Source organism: Gekko japonicus, unplaced genomic scaffold (genome assembly GCF_001447785.1).
Source record: "Gekko japonicus isolate JY-2015 unplaced genomic scaffold, Gekko_japonicus_V1.1 scaffold667, whole genome shotgun sequence".
NCBI lineage: Eukaryota > Metazoa > Chordata > Lepidosauria > Squamata > Gekkonidae > Gekko > Gekko japonicus.
Window position 1 is genome coordinate 233816 of NW_015163623.1, and position 18058 is coordinate 251873.

General features: G+C 43.1%; 1 protein-coding gene across 1 annotated transcript in view; it reads right to left on the minus strand.

Annotated features, from left to right (window-relative positions):
• Nucleotides 1-9470: 9470 nt before the first annotated feature.
• Nucleotides 9471-18058, minus strand: part of RIC1 (RIC1 homolog, RAB6A GEF complex partner 1) — a 75489-nt gene continuing 66901 nt past the window's right edge. Inside the window, exons 23-26 of the mRNA XM_015407473.1 lie at nt 16851-17045; nt 11262-11439; nt 10946-11134; nt 9471-10285 (exon numbers count right to left, since the gene is read on the minus strand). Of these exons, the coding sequence (XP_015262959.1) occupies nt 10000-10285; nt 10946-11134; nt 11262-11439; nt 16851-17045 (848 nt within the window). The 3' untranslated portion in view covers nt 9471-9999. The remainder of the gene's footprint in view (nt 10286-10945; nt 11135-11261; nt 11440-16850; nt 17046-18058) is intronic.

Consider the following 18058-nt stretch of genomic DNA (forward strand, 5'->3'; position numbering starts at 1 on the left):
TACTCTGAGGAAAGGAGGATATCTTGGGTGATTCCCACCATCCTATCAGGGAGAGGCAGGAACAAATTCTTTCTTCCTCTTCCTGTGTGGACTGGGAATGCCCCTTTTACCTCAGTTCGAGTAACTCCCAGCAGCAGTACTGGATAACGCTGTTCCTTAATATTGAACAAGATAACTCAAAAAACTGCAAACATGGATAAAAAACATTAGGAACAAGGACAAGGAAGGTCGTGAACCGTCACGAACCCCCAAGTAAAGAACTACATACATGCAAAAGGCACAACAGTTCAGAGTAAGACAAGGAAGCAACACATCAAAGATTTTATTTTTATTTTGAGATGGAGAGAGATGGAGAGCAGATGTTCTGGGTGGGGCAAGATGTCCTCCTTTCCTCAGAGTAGAAGGACCCCTCACGGTAAGTGCCAAGGGTCGTTCTCCCTCTGAGGCGGAGGATATCTTGGGTACTTCCAAAGCAGTACCCTATGCCCTGGGGGGGAGATCACTCTCCTCTCCTACGATGTGTTGCAGAACCCTTCTTCCGAAGGAGGCATCTGCCGAGTCATATACATTCAGTTTGTAGTGTCTGATGAAGGCAGACACGTAGGACCAGGTGGCAGCTCGGCAAATTTCTTTGACCGAACTGTACTTAGCTAGAGCTGCATTAGTGGCTGCACTTCTGACTGAATGAGCCGTAATCCCTGAGGGAACTTCCAGGTTAAAAGATTTATAGGGTTCTGTTATGCAAGACTTTATTGTGGAACTGATGGCGGTTTTGTACATCTTGTGACCCATATTTGGTGGTGAGATGTTAATGAACATCACCTCGGTTTTTCTAATACCAGCTGTCCGAATCATGTACGCCTTGAGGAGAGATCTTCAGACGTCCAACGTGTGCCAGGACCGCTCCTTAGGGTGTTTAGGGTCTGGTATATCTCTTGAGCTCTATGAAATTTAGAATCCACCTCTGAAATGAAAGTTGGGGTCTGTACGCAGTACTACTTTGTCTTTATGGAAGATGCACAGCCCTGGGTTCGCCGAGAGTGCTCCAATCTCAGATATACGTCTGGCCGATGTGACCACGACTAGGAAAATCATCTTCATGTGTAACCATTTCAGAGAAATGCCCTGTATAGGTTCAAATGGAGCTTTAATTAGAGCCAAAAGCACAGTGTGTAGCTTCCAGGTAGGAAACCTGTGTACTGTTGAAGGACTGCGCAAAGTGGAATCTCAGGAATCTGCGCACATGTGTATGTGAAGACAAGGGACCTCCCTTAAAAATGGGGAAGTGATGAGCCCAGTGCTGCGACCTGTTTTCTAAGGGTTGCTGGTTTCAGGTCTGTTTCAAGTCCATCATTCAGAAATTCTAGTATGGAGCGTAAGGGAGGTCGAGTGACATCAACGGACTTCCGCCGGCACAACCTGTGGAAGGCCTTCCATGTAGTGTTGTAGATTCTGACCGTGGAATCCTTTCTAGACACCAGGATCATATTAGTCACCTCCGCCAAGTAGCTCCGCCTTAAGTAAGATGACCCTTCAAGTGCCACACGGTCAGCATCAGACGTTCTGGTTGTCAAACTGGTCCCTGGATAAGCATGTCTGGGGTTACTGGTAGTCAAAGTGTTGGTGTCTCGGGCATCTGTTGCAAGGTCAAGAACCAGGGACATCAAGGCCACCATGGTGCCACTAGCAGCACTGTGGCCTTCTGTTGTCTTATTGACCTGGGGACCTTCGGAATTATGGGAATGGGTGGAAGGCATACAAGGTCCCTCTGGGTCAAGGAACTGTTACGGCGTCCGTAGCTTCCAGCAGTTTCTGCTTTGTCGTGGTGAAACCTAGAGAAAAATCTTGGCAGTTGGTTGTTCTGCAGGGAGGCAAACAAGGCCACCATTGGGGCCCTGAAGTGTTGAATCATCCAATGGAAAATCTTCTTGTTCAGCATCCACTCTCCTGGGTCGATTGTTTGTCTGCTGAGCCAATCCACTTCTCTGTGGAGGGCAGAGGATCTGGAGCCCACCTGGTTGTTCAGATAGGATTTGGCCGATACATTGTCTGACTGGACAAGGTCATGTTGGTTCTTTACTCTGTTGCTGAAGTGGAGTAGGGCCAGACGCACCGCTCTGAGTTCCAGAACGTTGATAGGGAGAAGAGATTCCCTGTGGGACCAGCGTCCCTGAGCTGGAACCTCATTCAGAGTCGCTCCCCAGCCCTGCAAACTGGCATCCGATAATAGTTTCACTTCGGCCTCGCGGAAGAGCTTTTTCTCCTGGCGGAGATTGGAAACCTTTGTCCACCATCGCAGCAACGTTTTGACGGATAGAGGTACTTGGAGAAGAACGTCCCATTTTCCCATAATATGTATCTGGTAGGGGCGTAGAAACAGCTGCAGCACCCTCGTGTGTAGACTGCCCCACTGTATGGCATCTAGATTGGAAATAGGAAGCCCCATCACCTTGGCCAAGAACAGCAGAGATGAAGATGGACATTCTATGATGAGTCTCACAGCTTATTTTGTCTTCGAGATCTTGTCCTCTGGTAGCACGCCAGAAGCCAGTTTGGTATCTATCAGCATCCCAAGGTGTCAGCTCCAAGCTCTTGGCCCGGTTGATCAAGAAGCCATGTGCTTGAAGACACTGAATAGTCTCTTGTACATCTTGCATGGCCTTCTGTTTGGAGGAAGACCTGATGAGAAGGATGCCCTTCTTCCTGAGGTGTTCTATTGGATTGACCAGTATCTTGGTGAAGACCTGTGGGGCGGTCGCAAGCCCAAAAGGCATTGCTCTGAACTGCATATGGAGGTTCCCTACGCAGAACCTCAGGAACCTCCTGTATAGGGGTAGAATTGGAACGTGGACGTATGCCTCCGTCAGATCCAAGGAGGCTAGGTATTCCATCGGTTGTAGGACCTCTGTAATGGACTTGAGAGTCTCCATATGAAAGTGCCTCAGCTTGATGTATTTGTTGACGTACTTCAGGTCTAGAATGGCACGCCAGTCGCCGTTTTTCTTGAGCACAGTAAAAAATATGGAGTAGACTCCCTGGCCCTGTTGGTCTACGGGAACCTTCTCCACCGCCTGAATGTCCAGGAGATGACATAAGGCAGTGAATGTCATGGCCCATTTTGCTAATGTTTCTGGAGGAGACCGAAGAAATTCTAAGGAGTAGCCTTTGGAGACTATTTCTAACGTCCAGGAGTCTGCTCAGGACTCTAGCCATGCCTCCAGAAAGTAAATTAATCTTCCCCCCACTGGGATCTGATCTGAGTCATGCTTTGGTGATTTTGCCATTGTGTTCCTGTTTCTCAGATCTGTTGTGTGCCTGTCTCCCAAACCTTGGTCCTGAGAAGCTTCTCTTGTAGGACTGCGACGAGGACCCTCAGGAGCCTCTTTTCTGGCCTTGCTTGGGCTTGAATAATGGATTAGAGGAACGAAAGGGATGACCATGTGCACCCTTCTGTCTAGGTGGCGAAAGTTTCTTGGCATAGCCTTCTTTTTGTCTTTAGTCTCCACCAGGATCTTATCTAGGTGGTCCCCGAATAACTTCTCTCCTTGTAATGGATAAGCCATCACAAATGACTTAGACTGGAGATCCGCGGGCCAGGCGCACAGCCAGATCCCTCTCCGTGCCACCATAGCTGGGGACATAGCCGTAGAACAAAAAGTAAGAGCATCCAGGAAAGCATATGTTGCAAAGGAGGATGTTTTCAATATTTGTGTGGTCCCTTCTAAGAGACATCTATTATCCCCTGGGAGAAGCTGGATGAGCTTTCTGGCCCATACAATGATAGCTCTGGTGGTGATAGAAGATGTAGCCGAAGCCTTGATTGACATAGCTAAGGCCTCATGTGATCTTTTAAGACCAATATCTATTTTCTTATCCAGGTTGTTGCTCACTGAGCCGTAAGCATACTCTGAAAGGAGACCAAATGACTGGAGCACCATTATAGGGGCATCCACCAGGGGAACCTGTAACATCTCATTTGCAAAAGAAGGTAAGTCATATAACCTCTTTTTTTTTTAAGCCCCCGAAGGAGTATTTTTTATTTTGCAATAGACTACAGAACTACAAAGAAAATATTAGGAAGGGAACTACAACTAGGGATAAAGGAAAGATAACCACACTATGCTAAAACCCCAAGAGGAGGAGATTTTGTCCCTGTTAGTATGAGTGTTAGTACCATAAGTGTTAATATCACAATATACTTGTAGAGTTCTTGTTTATCACCGCTTCAAATGTGTTACTATGTTAGTTGTTATGAGAGAACTTTCTGATCATCTTCTTGTTCTTCGCTTCAAAAGGCCATTTTCCGAGTCCTTCTACCTTCACTTCGGCTTTCTGTCTCTAAAATCGTATACAGCTCTGGCGGAACCTGCACCCGTTTGTGTAGCAGACTCCTCTTCCGTTCCAGAGGTAGCAGAGTCACTGAATTTCATTTCTTCCTCCTTAGACTCTTCCTCTGTTCCTAGCTGACGCTGTAAAAATTCTTTGGCTTTAAAGGTGGAGTCTATCTTCTCTCTTTTATCGTTGATCTTAAAGATGACACCCTCTGGGACCGCCCATCTGTACGATATTCCACTGGTTTGAAGGGAAGAAATTAAATCTTTATAGTTTTTCCTCTTTTGTCGAATTTCAAATGTAATGTCTTTTAAAGTTTTGATGATTACATTTCCCATTTTCAGTGGAGTTGCTGATGTCGCTTTTAAGATGGCATCTCTGGTTTGTCTTCTTGAGAATCTGACCAGTATTTCTCCAGGCAGGCTATTTTTTTTAAGTATCATTGGAGTATGCCCTGTAGGCTAGCTCCATTTCTTTTACAAGTTCATCCGCTGTTAAGCCTATTACTGGAGCGATGATCTCGCTAAGCACCTTCCTCAGGTCCTCCAACTCTGCTTCAGGAACTCCCTGGATCCTGAGAATCATGTTGGCTTTTTCCATCTGTAGCTGCAACAAACGATTTTCTTGGACATTCTGCTTCATTTCCACTTCTCCTATTCTTCAATTTCTTGCTTGTGGTGTCTATCTCTTTAATTTTCTCATTTGCCTGCTCCACTTTTTTCTCCGTTTCATTCAGCTGGAGCTGTTGAGATGCAAAGTTCTTATTCATCACGGTCAATGCTGGTTAATACCATCAAGTTGTTCCATTACCGGCTTAAGCATATCCGCTAGCAGTTTAATGACGTCTGCTCCCTCTTCCAGTTTTGGGCTCTGACTGCCCAGAGGTTTTGTTTTCAGCTTTCTCTGCTGGGCCGCCATTTTCTCCATTTTGTTTACAGTTTCTACCACTTTTTCACAGCTCGAAAAACTCGCCCCACGATGACGAAAATTAAGTAAGTCTCTCAAAATACACTCGTAATTCCTCCCCTCTCCCCCTTCGTATCGCTTATCAGTTCATTTGCATAAGAGGCGTCCCTCTTTGCAACCGCTTTTATCAGTGGATTTTAAAGAAATCTGATTTATTCACGTTAATTATCGGTCAGTTTCTCTGACCTCGCTCATAAATTGCCATTCTGCTCGATCTCCGGCACTTGTCCCGGTCAAACCAGCTAGTGCCCAAGGGCCACACAGCGGCTGGACCGTCAGGGTGGAGGGGAGCCTCAATTCTCCAGCATTACACCATCGAAGAGGCTACCCCTCAAAAGCCCCCTGGCCTGGAGCCTATCGCAAAGGCTCCGTGGGGGTGTCACTTGAGGTGGCACCCCTCCAAGCCGCTGGTGTGCGGATCGCTCTCCCACGGCTCGGGGAGAGCGTCCGCCATCGCTACTTCATAAACTGGAAGTCAGTCATATAACCTCTTAACCAACCCAGGGGCCTGTCTATTGGAAGTAGGCTTATCCCATTCAGCCTTCAATTGTCTTTCAAAAATTCAGGGAATGGAAAAAACTTTTTCAGATGTACAATAGCGAGGAAACAACTCCTCTGTGCCCTTGGATCTATTTCTCGGATTAATGCCAGGGCAAACCAGTTCCTCTTCAGGAGGAGTGTCATGGAGATCTAGAGCTGAAAAACATTTGAAAAGGAGGTATTAGAAATCCTCTGTCTTAAAGAGACGTGAGGATGGCTGTGGGACACTGATGTCTTCAACTTCCTCATCGGAGAGGAACCCCTCCCCTCTCTCTAGGAGACACGTCGGGATCAGGTTCCAAATCAGAGTTCCTGTCCATAGGAACCTGCTTTCTAGCAGCCTTGGAGGCCAATGTAGTCTCATTTCCCTATGATTGGAACATGGGACAGGTGTTGGAGCAGGGGAATTTGCATGGGAGATGAGGGTCCTCAGGTCCCCAATGCAGCATAGGCTGAGAAATTCCTCCATCATAGAACACCTAATAGAGGCAAAAAGGTCCTGAGGGTTAGGATTCCCGGCAGAGCGGAGTACGTTACCCATCTGGAGGCTTCTGGGGTTATCCACAGCTGCAGTGCTCTGGGTCAAGGAAGTGCCTGCACCTCCTGTCTGGAGGTTGGCATCCAGGAGCTGGATGGGTAAAGGCATGCCTAGGGTGAGCGCGAAAGCGCTTCCCCCACCAAAACACTCATGCTAACATGGCTGCTGGCAGTCTCTGCATTGGAGGTGAGACCTTCCTGACACGATCGTTTCCACGCCGTCTTCTCCCCCCTAAATTCAGGGTCATCGCTGGTAGCTGCTGCAAGCCTATAGGCCATGCCAGCTCCAGGAAAATCCTTGGCCAGCTCCACAACAACGGGATCGTTCTCCACCTCAGAGAGGTTGCTGTCTTCCACTCTTCCAGGCATCTGCGTGCTCAGCAAAGAATAGAAGGGAAAGAAACGGGGAGATCTTGAAGCGTGCTGTTAAGTTGTTGCCTATAGACTCCCTCTAGAGGACACAAAAAGATATGAAGGATAAAAGAAATGGAAGAGGAAGAGTTATAGATCCACAAAGAAAGATTAAAATAGTAAAATATGGAAAAAAAGAGTATGCTAGTAACACTAGAAGTTGGAGGCAAAGCCTACAACAACCTCTCCCTTTAGAGGCAGGAAAAGAACTGGGGTAAAAGGGGCGTTCCCAGTCCACACAGGAAGAGGAAGAAAGAATTTGTTCCTGCCTCTCCCTGATAGGATGATGGGAATCACCCAAGAAGTCCTCCGCCTCAGAGGAAGAACTCTCAGGCTGGGGCAAGTGATGCTCTGTATTCTTGGTGCTTGGGGGGGGGGCAACAGTGGGAGGGCTTCTAGTGTCCTGGCCCCACTGGTGGACCTCCTGATGGCACCTGGTAATTTTGGCCACTGTGTGACAGAGTGTTGAACTAGATGGGCCTGATCCAACATTGGCTTCTCTTATGTTCTTATGTTCACTTTTCTATGAAAAATACTTGTGTGTTCCTTATGCAGCCATTTGTTTGGAAACTAACCAAAGACTCCTTGAGAGAAAAGCTTGGATTTTAACAATGAAAGTCTGGCTACACCTCCATTTTAAGAATAGCTCTAAAAGCCTTATATCTCATATACTGACTGAGTCCCAGTCATCCATGTGGCTGAAATATACAGAAAAGTAAATTATTTCAATAGGAATTAGTCTTGATGATTTATTTTCCTTGCCAGAAAGTTCAGCCTATGTCCTGATTAAACAAAGACTCCTAGATATTGAGATGCAAGATTTAAGGAGCCTGGCTAAAGGTAATTCCCCTTTGAAGTTGGGGATTTTCCTCCATGGGTCCTTAGCAGGTTATTTCTCTTGTTTAACTGTCCCACATTATTGTAGAGCTTATATGTTCGCTTGCTTTAATGTATTACCTTCTCCAGAACTGTGTGGGAGATTTCAGAAAATTCCATACACTAATAGGCTCTGTGCTTGTGGACTGCATGAAGTAGAAAACCTTGAACATGTTTTCTTGTATTGTACTTATTACCTTAATATTTGATCCTCACTTACTGAATCTTGGCTGCAAGATCAAGGGCAACATGATAAAGGCAATTTTTTTTATCTATTATCCACTCCAAAAATCCAGTGATTATTGAAACTGTGGTCAAATTTTTACATCTTGCATCTAAAAGGCGAGAAATGTATCTGAATGCTGTGATTAATGAATGATGGTTGTTACTTGGGTGTTGTTATGCCAATAAAGGTAAAGTTTACAATTTACAGCACTGCTAGGCTTCTACATGAAGATAGACTCACAGAGGTCTGAGACCTGAATCAGCATTACAATGTCCAGGAGAGGGAAAATAGGTAGTGGTGTAAGTCTGATCAGAAGTACCTGAAGAGCACATAATAAACACCACTGCAAAATATTATAGGTATTAATTCACATGTAACAGTTTGCTTTAATGTTTCTCCCTGAATCCCTCAAAATTACAAGCAGCAGCTCTTTGAATAAACAAAATAGATTTCTAGTACCTTCCCCTTTGTTATTTTATTTAAAATTATTGCACGTGTACCAGTACTAATGTTCTTACCAATTGTAAGTTTATGCAACAGCAATAAAACTTCGTTACATTTATCCATTAAGACAATTTAATCTTGTCCTCTGGAAGAATATACAAAAGTAAAATCAGTAAATTCCCCTCCATCCCTTTAAAATGTCCTGAGCACATTCCTGGATCAGAATTCATAAGGGGAAACCGTTCAGGTAGCTGTATCGGGGGCTCTGGCAAATAACAATGCTCATCAATCTGGTTGATAAATGATTTGGTCCATGTTAGTTTCCCATATTTATAAAAATAAGTGTTAGTTTTTAATATAAAAAGTAGAAGTGTTGCATTCTTTTTGTTTCAGTTACACACTATAAACCAACCAATGTCTAAATTTTAATACTGTTACAGGTATTTAATGTTACACATATTGGGACAGCAGATAGAAAAAATAAGTACCTCAAAGCAACCATGAGCCTCTACCGCAGCCAGATTTACATAACATTGTATGAAAGTTAAAATAAACATTTGTAATTAGTTACAGTTATATGCATTATAAAATATTTGCAAAGTGGTGGTTTAAGTATGTACACTGTACACTCTCGTTATCAAGCCTTAATTGCAGTAATATATAATAAGGTGGCCCTATTTACATAAAAACTATACTAGAAAAAAAGAATTTACAAGTGAAATAAATAAGAACCTTCAGTAATCTGTTTTAAAATGTCTGTTGAGAAGACCTTTAAGGAGGAGGCCAATGATAAAATGAAATCCCTAGCAACTGAGTTGTAGCCACTACCCATGAAGTGCCAATGGAAGTCTGTTGCCTCTCGAGGGAAGTGCAACTCTGCTCTCAGCCTTTCATGGAGATAAAAGTATAAACATGCAGGATAGGAAGGGTCACCCACTGCTGTGGAACAAGCACCAGAGTATCAACACTAATCTTGAGAATATACAAGAGTACTCACAAAACATACCATGTATTTTACAATTTAATACAAAAAAAGTTGTGATATCAAACAACATAATCTATGAAACAGAAGAGCCCTGATAAATCAGGCCACCATTGCCTTAGGCAATCAAGCTAGTCAGAATGTACAAACTCGGCATAACATGCAGTTTTCATTCTAACAAACTTAATTTATGAACTTTTAAGGGTTTGGGTTCAAAAACCAGGCTAGCTGGAAGTTACTGGACATACAGAAGTGCTGCCTTATTTTCCAGCAGAAGTGATCAATTTTGAACTGTCTCCCATGATTAGGTTGCATTCTTCTTGCATCCTGAAAGGAGCCAACAATGATCTGGGGCAAATATGCAAAACTGATGTCTTGCCCAATCAAGATTTTTAAGGAACAAAGTCTAAACTAGATTTTCAAAATAAATCTTGACATGAAAACGATAAGAGTCTTGCTTTCCGTGGAGCCATTTTTAGAAATGACACAGGCAAGACTGTTTAATGGAAAATATTATTTGCATTCAAAGAGGGTTTCTAGTCAATGCATGTAAAAAATTCAGCATAAAATCGAACACACTTTAAGTGTTGTTTGAAGGCTTGAATTGCGTCCTTCTGTAACAACATCTGTACATGCCTTTACTCTGTTGCTGTGCTCTTGTTAACATCATTTGCCAATAGCTCCGTTAGGACACAGTGCAGTCGTAACTGCCTTCCTGGAGCAGGTCTTCCTCCTCCAGTCCAGCCATGTCATCTTCATGTCGACTCATGGTGCTACCACCAGCATCACTTTGAGGGCTGGCGCTGTGGCTAGCTGAGCTCCTGTTTTCTTCAACCCTTGGGCTGGCTTGCTCTGTCACTCTCGACAAGTTCATTGGCTGAAAGGTTTCTGGTTGCACTTGTTCCTCTGCTGTCTCACTCAGCTTCTGGAGTTGTGGCTTGATGACAGTTAAAAATGGCTTATAGCCAGGACTAAAGAATAGCAAACAGAAAAGCAGCCATTTTAGTTAATTATCCTAAACATTTTTGCCATTAAGCAAATCACAAATATTGTGCTCAGAAATAAAGAATAAACAAGGGTAGACCCTTTGCCTGAACAATAAAAGCCCTTTCGCAGACACCACCCATATTGTATCCAACCTCCCTTTGTTATCGTAAGACACAGAACGCATACAACATGAGTTGTTATGCTACTACTAAACAATCACATCCTGTTTTAATATTACTATATACACTTAGAAAATCCCTAGGAAGCACAGAGTTCTTCCTTGACTATTTTTTATCTCAGTTGTTGAGGCTTGTTCTGACAGCAGAGATAGTTACGCAAGAGATCCAAAACATACCTTGCCTCATAAAACCCTTTTTGTTACAGGCACTGTTCTACATCCAAATAATCCCTCCTTGAGAGAGTTTAGTATTAGAGAAGTAGGATTGGAAGGGTTGGTGGAAGAGGCTCTCATATTAGGTGATGGCATCTTGCATCACAGAAAAGCAGAAGAGGACAGCACAATGGAATCCTTGTCTTTAAAATAGTGAGTTCCAAGTCCAAATGTAGTAAAGCACTATGTTATATGGTATGCAAGTTTAGCTGGCAGGGAGTGTAAAGGATAATACATGAAACCAGGCACTTACCAGTCTGTAGAAGCCCATCTGTCAACTGCGTACAGTCCTGTCTTGATATTCTGCAACAACTCTCCATCAACCTCTGAAGATTGCAACAGGCTAAACACTTGGTTGATTATTGAAGATTCTCTGAGAATAAGGCCTATAACGGCACACCAGTCCAGGCATCCTGCTTCCATGAAAATATGAAGCAAGTACCTGCAAGAAATCAAGAAAGTCACTTTAAAGGGAAGAGAAACCTCTTGCACTGCACAATGGGCTGCTCTGTCTCCATCTGCCAAGAACAGTCCAGAGATGACATCTCATATCCATGAAGCCAACTTACCGCAGTTGAACCTGTGATTTGTGTGGCCCTTTACTGGCCAGCTCCAAGGAGATATGCTCCAGCTCTGATTGTGTTAAACTTAGTGTGGAGAAATTTTCATCCACCATAGTCCAGTCTCCATCCACTATAGAGCTTGTTTCTGTCAAGTCTGTTGCTGAACCAATACTGCATTCATCACCTGTTGGAAGTATGTTTAAAAATTACAGGACAACATTACAGTTTGTGCAGCAGAACCAACAGAATAAGGTCCTCTAGATCACTTGTTTTCCAATGAGATTCCTCAATTGGGTCATACAGAGAGAGTGCAAGGCCTAACGGGCATGTCCAATGTCCTGTATGTGTGTGTCATAGTTTATTCGGTATATAACCAGCACAAGTCCATTACAATCAATACAAAGAAGGGTACCAATAAAATATTTAAATTTAAAACTGCATTTAAACTGCCCATGTTAATTACAAAATTGCTAAAACTCTAACTTTCTACAATACTCTTGTCAATGCTGAATAAAAAATTATTCAACTATTGAATAAGTGTTATATCATGGATTATACAATTCTACTAATGTCCTCTGTGAACTGAGCTGGGCCTAGAATATGCCTTATGCCTTGGAATTCTCTGTAGCAAACAGACCAGTTGAAAAGAAAAAGTTTCCCTCAAAAGCAGAACATATTGCACTAAGTAATATCACTAAAAGAACAGTCTGTTGCTTAGAATCCTTTTTATAAATTCCAAGGAACCAGCACAGTATCACAGAAACTTCCGTTGTATGCCTAGTTTACTAATGCCACATTCCTCTATGTAGCAAGAACACTGCCTGTGAAGTCTCAAAGCACAATGTGAGTGGATTGGCACAAAAGATAAGAGCAGCGTATTTAAGGAACGGATTGGAGGCTATTGCCAGAGTTCGAGCAACACAAAACTAGGGCAAGTTAACTAAGCTGCTATCTCCCAAATATTTCAGGCTAAGAATATCCTGAATATTACTTATATGACATGGCTTTTAAAGCACTTCAGCTGTTCGAAACTGTTCTATTTCGAATGTGGCCTTGGAGAAACACAGTCCAAAATACTGTATATGTTGCAGCGACAGTGACAACTTTAGCTACAGGAGCCCAGGAAAACCATTCATTTCACAGGTTTCGTTTTAGTGACTTCTTATAATGTGCCCACAAAGGATGGGGAAACCGAACAACAACTAGTTTGAAGCCAAGGCTCGGTTTACATTCAAAGTGAAGGCATTCAGGAGCTGCAAGATGAAGTGAGGGAATGGCTTCTGTAAACACAGCCCTAAAAATGTGAGCTGCCTTCCATATGACATCAAGCAAACTGGGGCTGTTTATACATTCAGAAGCAAGTAAGGGGGAGACTGATTAAACAGAGCAGCATACAGGTACATGCAAATGAGCCATGCCCAGAAGATGGATTAGGTAATAATAGGTCGGCAGAAGGTGACAGATACTGAAGGTCCAAATACAGCTGGGCTCTGAGAAGGGGCAGGTGAGGGAGCTGCTGTTGGGAGTGATGAGTAGTTTATTATTTGCCTTTCCTTAACTGCTGAGGAGAAGTAGCTGAGGTTACTGTGTGGGAGGACAGTGTTTTGAGGGTGTATGGGTGTGCACAGCCTGTTGGAGAGTGGTGCTTGTTTGAGGAAGTGTGGTTTCTGTTTCTCTCTTTTGCCTGGGTGTAGCTGATTGTAGCTTTTAGAAGTTTTGCCTGGGGCTAACCCTCTGGTGGGTGAGCCTTTAATTGTATAAGGTTCTTAGGCTCAAGGGATCTTAGCCTGGGGGCCCTGTAGGAAGCTGAGTAACTCTTACATTCTATATTCGTTAAGGTTTTTTGCTTCTACAAACCTACCACAAGAAGTCTTGACAGGCAGTTTGGCAAGGGAATTATCAAGGAAGTGCCAGTTAAACTGTCCTTGAGCATTTAGAAAAAACGGCTGTGATTATTAAGAGCCAGCATGGGTTTCTCAAGAACAAGTCATGTCAGACTAACCTTATGTCTTTTTTTGAGAACGTTACTACCTTGCTGCATCGGGGGAATGCTGTGGACATAGTTTATCTTGATTTCAGTAAGACTTTTGATTAGATTTGACATAATATTTTTGTTGACAAGTTGGTAAAATGTGGTTTGGATCCTATGACTGTTAGGTGGATTTGTAACTGGTAGACGGATCACACCCAAAGACTACTTGTTAATGGCTCCTCATCCTCCTGCAGAGGAGTGACAAGTGGAGTGCCTCAAGAATCTGTCCTGGGACTTGTTTTGTTCAACATCTTTATAATTCATTTGGATGAAGGAATAGAGGGAATGTTTATTAAATCTGCAGATAATACTAAATTGGGAGGGGTAGCAAATATGGCTGAAGACAGAGTCAGGATCAGTGTTCCCTCTAAGCTGAGTTAGTGTGAGCTAGCTCACAGTTTTTTAGCCTCTGACTCACACATTTTTGTCTTAGCTCAGGAAGGATGGCTCCAGAGCAAACTAATTTATGCAGTAGCCAAATCGCTCACTCACAACTTTAATGCTAGTAGCTCACAAAGCAGAATTTTTGCTCACAAGACTCCACAGCTTAGAGGGAGCATTGGTCAGGATACAGGATGATCTTGACAGGCTGGAAAATTGGGCTAAAACAAATAAAATGAATTCCAGTGGAAATAAATGTAAAGTTCTGCATTTAGGTAGGAAAAATCAAATACATAATTATAGGATGGGGGAGACTTGACTCGGCAGTAGTATGTGCAAAAAGGATCTAGGGGTCTTAGTAGAACATACACTGAACATGAGTCACATACACTGAACATGAGTCAGCAGTGTGATGTGGTAGCTAAAAAGAAAATGTGATTTTGGGCTGTATCAACAGAAGTATACTGTCCAGATCACTGGTATCGCTTTACTCTACTCTGGTTAGACCTCACCTAGAGTATTGTGTTCAGTTTTGGGCACCACAATTTAAGAAGGATATCGTCAAGCTGGAATGTGTCCAGAGGAGAGCAACAAACATGGTGAGGGGTCTGGAGACGAAGTCCTACGAGGAAAGATTGAAGGAGCTGGGTATGTTTAGTCTGGAGAAGAGACATCTGAGAGATGATATGATAATTCGGCAATTGCCGATTGTTTAAATGTTTTAAACGTTTCAACAGTGTTAAATGTTAAGTTTTAAAATGTTTTAACTGTATATGAATTTTGGAACATTGTGCCAGGCAATATGAGCCGCCCTGAGCCCGCTTGCGGGGAGGGCGAGTTATAAATAAAATAAACAAACAAACAAATAAATAAATAACCATCTTCAAGTACTTGAAGGGCTGTTATATAGAGGATGGTACAGAGTTAACCATAAGAACATAAGTTGTTTTCTGTTGCCTCAGAAGGTTGGACCAGAACCAACTGGTTGAAATTAAATCAGAAGAGTTTTTGGCTAAACATTAGGAAGAACTTCCTGACAGAGCAGTTCCTGAGTGGAACAGGCTTCCTTGGGAGGTGATGAGCTCTCCTTCTTTGGAGGTTTTCAAGCAGAGGCTAGATGGCCATCTGACAGCAATGCTGATTCTGTGAACTTAGGCAGCTCATGAGAGGGAGGGCAGGCAGGGTTTATTTATTTATTTATTTCTTCGACATGCCCAGGGAAATGCTGATCAGCCACTTTGGGGTCAGGAAGAAATGTTTCTCCAGGCCAATTTGGCTGGAGATTCTGGAGGTTTTTTGTCAACTTCTGGCGTGGAACAGTGGTCACTGGGGGTGTGGGGGGAGAGGTATTTGTGAATTTCCTGCATTGTGCAGGGGGTTGGACTAGACCCTGGAAGTCCCTTCCAACTCTATGATTCTATGATATAAAATGAGCCGGCAAGTACTTCCTGATTGAGGAAAGCCCTGCCCAGACCATCTCTACTTAAACTGTTAATGGTCTACATTTTTTCATGCATTTTCCTTACTGACATGAAAGTTAAATTGTCCTAATTTGTTTCCTTACAGGCTTTTTTGTTAGAGCCCATTCTCATTACTCTGCATACAAATGTGGTCATGCAGGCTAATAGATCACCCTTGGGAATGACATCATATAAACGTGCTATGACGAACCCCTGTCCCTGTATCTCCCCAACTGTCTGGCAGATTTTTCCTGCCAAATCTTCAGTTCCCCTCAGTGACTGAGTTGCCCTACAGTAGCATGTGTATATTCTTTGTTATAAAAGACTTGACTGTTCCACCCTATGTTTAGATACTTAAAGGTAAAGGTTTCCCTTCCTCGAAAGCCAGTTGAATCAGACTCTAGGGTTGCGGTGCTCATCTCAATTTCCAAGCCGAAGAGCCAGCGCTGTCCGAAGACATTTCCGTGGTCATGTGGCCGGCATGACTAAACGCCAAGGCGCATGGAATGCTGTTACCTTCCCACCAAAGCAGTACCTATTTATCTACCTGCAATATCTTGCTTTTAAACTGCTAGGTTGGCAGGAGCTGGAACCAGAGACGGGAGCGGCATGCGGCGCTTGGGTCTCAAACTGCTGAACTACCGACCTTCCAGCCTGCAGTTCAGCGTCTTAACCACTTGAGCCACCGTTTAGTTTAGGCCTTTTCTCAGCTCAGGAACTCTACTGAAAATACGAGAGCTGTCCAGTTTTCTTTAAACCCTTGAGAAATGGCACTTTAGGCAAATTAACTTTCAATACCAGAATAAAGGTTTTATTAAACAGGCAAGGAATATGTATAAATGGAATAGTCAAGGTTTTGAGATTGCTGATGTAAAAAACTTTCTAATATATACAGAGCTGAATTCTTAGAACATTCAAGAGAGTGTATTTGTAGTTTTGTTTCAAGGCTTTCTATTTCTTTCTTTGAGAGGTACTTTGTTTAGTATAATTCAGCACTAACACAGTTCTTATTGATGTTTCTAGATTTCTTCCTTCAGATATTACAGTTTTTCCTTTAGCTAATACAGCTTTTCATTAACACCTGAGCTAGTCTAAGCTTCTCTCCTTTATCACAGACCAGGGTTCTATTCCCAACCCCTTTCACTGGCCGGAAGTTATTCTCCCTGTCCCTAAGAAGCAATACCTCCTTTTATTATTTGGCTCTTTTCTTTGCAATCCATCACATTTGCTTTAAGGAAATTGTAATATGGTATTTTATTTCCTCAAAATACATTCATATTGCTTCTTTTAGTTGACTCTAGGTTTTCCTCACTTCAGAGTTAAAAAAAAAACAACACCTCCAAAACCTGGCACCTAACATTGGAAACAAGAATGCATCTCTGAAAAGAATGTGATGATGCATTTGCCTCCCCAAGTGGTGAGCCACTACTGGGACAAATACACGACATTTTACTAAACAGGCGTTTTGCTTTCTTACTTAGTACATGAATCTAGAGAATTAACCTTTTGTGCAGTTTCTGCAGCAGACCTGCTTCATACGGGCTCATGGTGGAAGTGTTTTTTTCTGACATTTACTCCTTTTTGTCTGGGTATTAAGAGCTTTAGAGGAAGACTGCAGAGCAGCCATAAACACTGTAAAGTATTTGTTTCAGAAATCATACAGAATTTAAACATGTCTACAGAGGAAAACAAACAGCTAAGTATGAGAATGTTGTTGCATACCTTTATTCAACAAAGGTGAGAGAAATGCCTCCTGCATGTGAGGTCCATGGGACGATGCTGCATCCATTTCTCTTTGGGAGGAACTGATGGTGCCAAGCCAACTGTGACTTCTTGGCACACCTGGACCCCCAGCATCTATTTCCATGTTCAAAAAACTATCAGTTGACTGTGATTTTAATAGCTGCTCACCTATTACTGGAAATAAAAAAAAATTAAGTATAACCTACAATTCTCATAGACAGAAACATTTTTTTCAAGATATTCCAAATTTCACGCAAGCTCTCTAGAGCTCTCTCTGAATGTGTACAGCTTTTCATCACAAAGAATTGACAGCTTCCCTATACCTAGAATAATGCCACATAAAACACAGAAATTCCACATGCCTCAGAATAAAAGAGAGGATCCTTGTGGGGTTTGCAACCAGCGCTTTGAACATGGTTTCTAATAGGAGTTGAGCTTGTGAGTCCTAGTCCGAGTTTCCTGAGAAAGAACATACAAGCTCCACATCAGCAAGAAGGGTGGTGTGCTACTGTATCCCTCCTGCTACAGAAATTCACACAAGTTCAGGTAAGCACCCTATTTCCCTCTAAAAACTCCTTTAAACAACTAAGCCAGTTATATGAAGGTAGAAAGCCAGCAGGGGAGCAGGGGTTATCCAGTGTTTTGCAGGGAATGCCACAGGTACAATTATTTACCCACTGGAGCAGAATTCATTCCCTTGAGACTAGGGTTACCAACCCAAAGAAGCCAAGGCAGAGAGATGGGGTTGGAGATAAGACCTTCAGGGACCTACCAGAACAGTCCCACTTCTGTGCCAAAAGCTCTTTTGCTGTTGTGGAGAGTGAGAGTCTCAAGCAGTCAGTCTGAGGAGGAGGAATGTGATCCCTTAGAAGAGACCCCTTTCTTGGCTGATAGACTGATGTCCTCTACTACCAAGGTTACCCCTCTGGGGTGGGAGGCGGTGGGCTTCTGGTAGTGGGTGATTTGATTATTAGGAATATAGAGAGAGGGGTCTGTTAGGCACTTTGACTGCATGTGACTTGCCTGACAGGTATGAGGGTTGCAGATATCACATGCTGTCTAGATAGGTTGACAGACAGTGCTGAGGAGGAGTCCGCATTCATGGTGCATATTGACACCAGTTGGGGAAGTGTAATCATGTGGTCCTGGAGGGAAAGTTTAGGCAGAAAGTTAAAGGCCAGGACCTC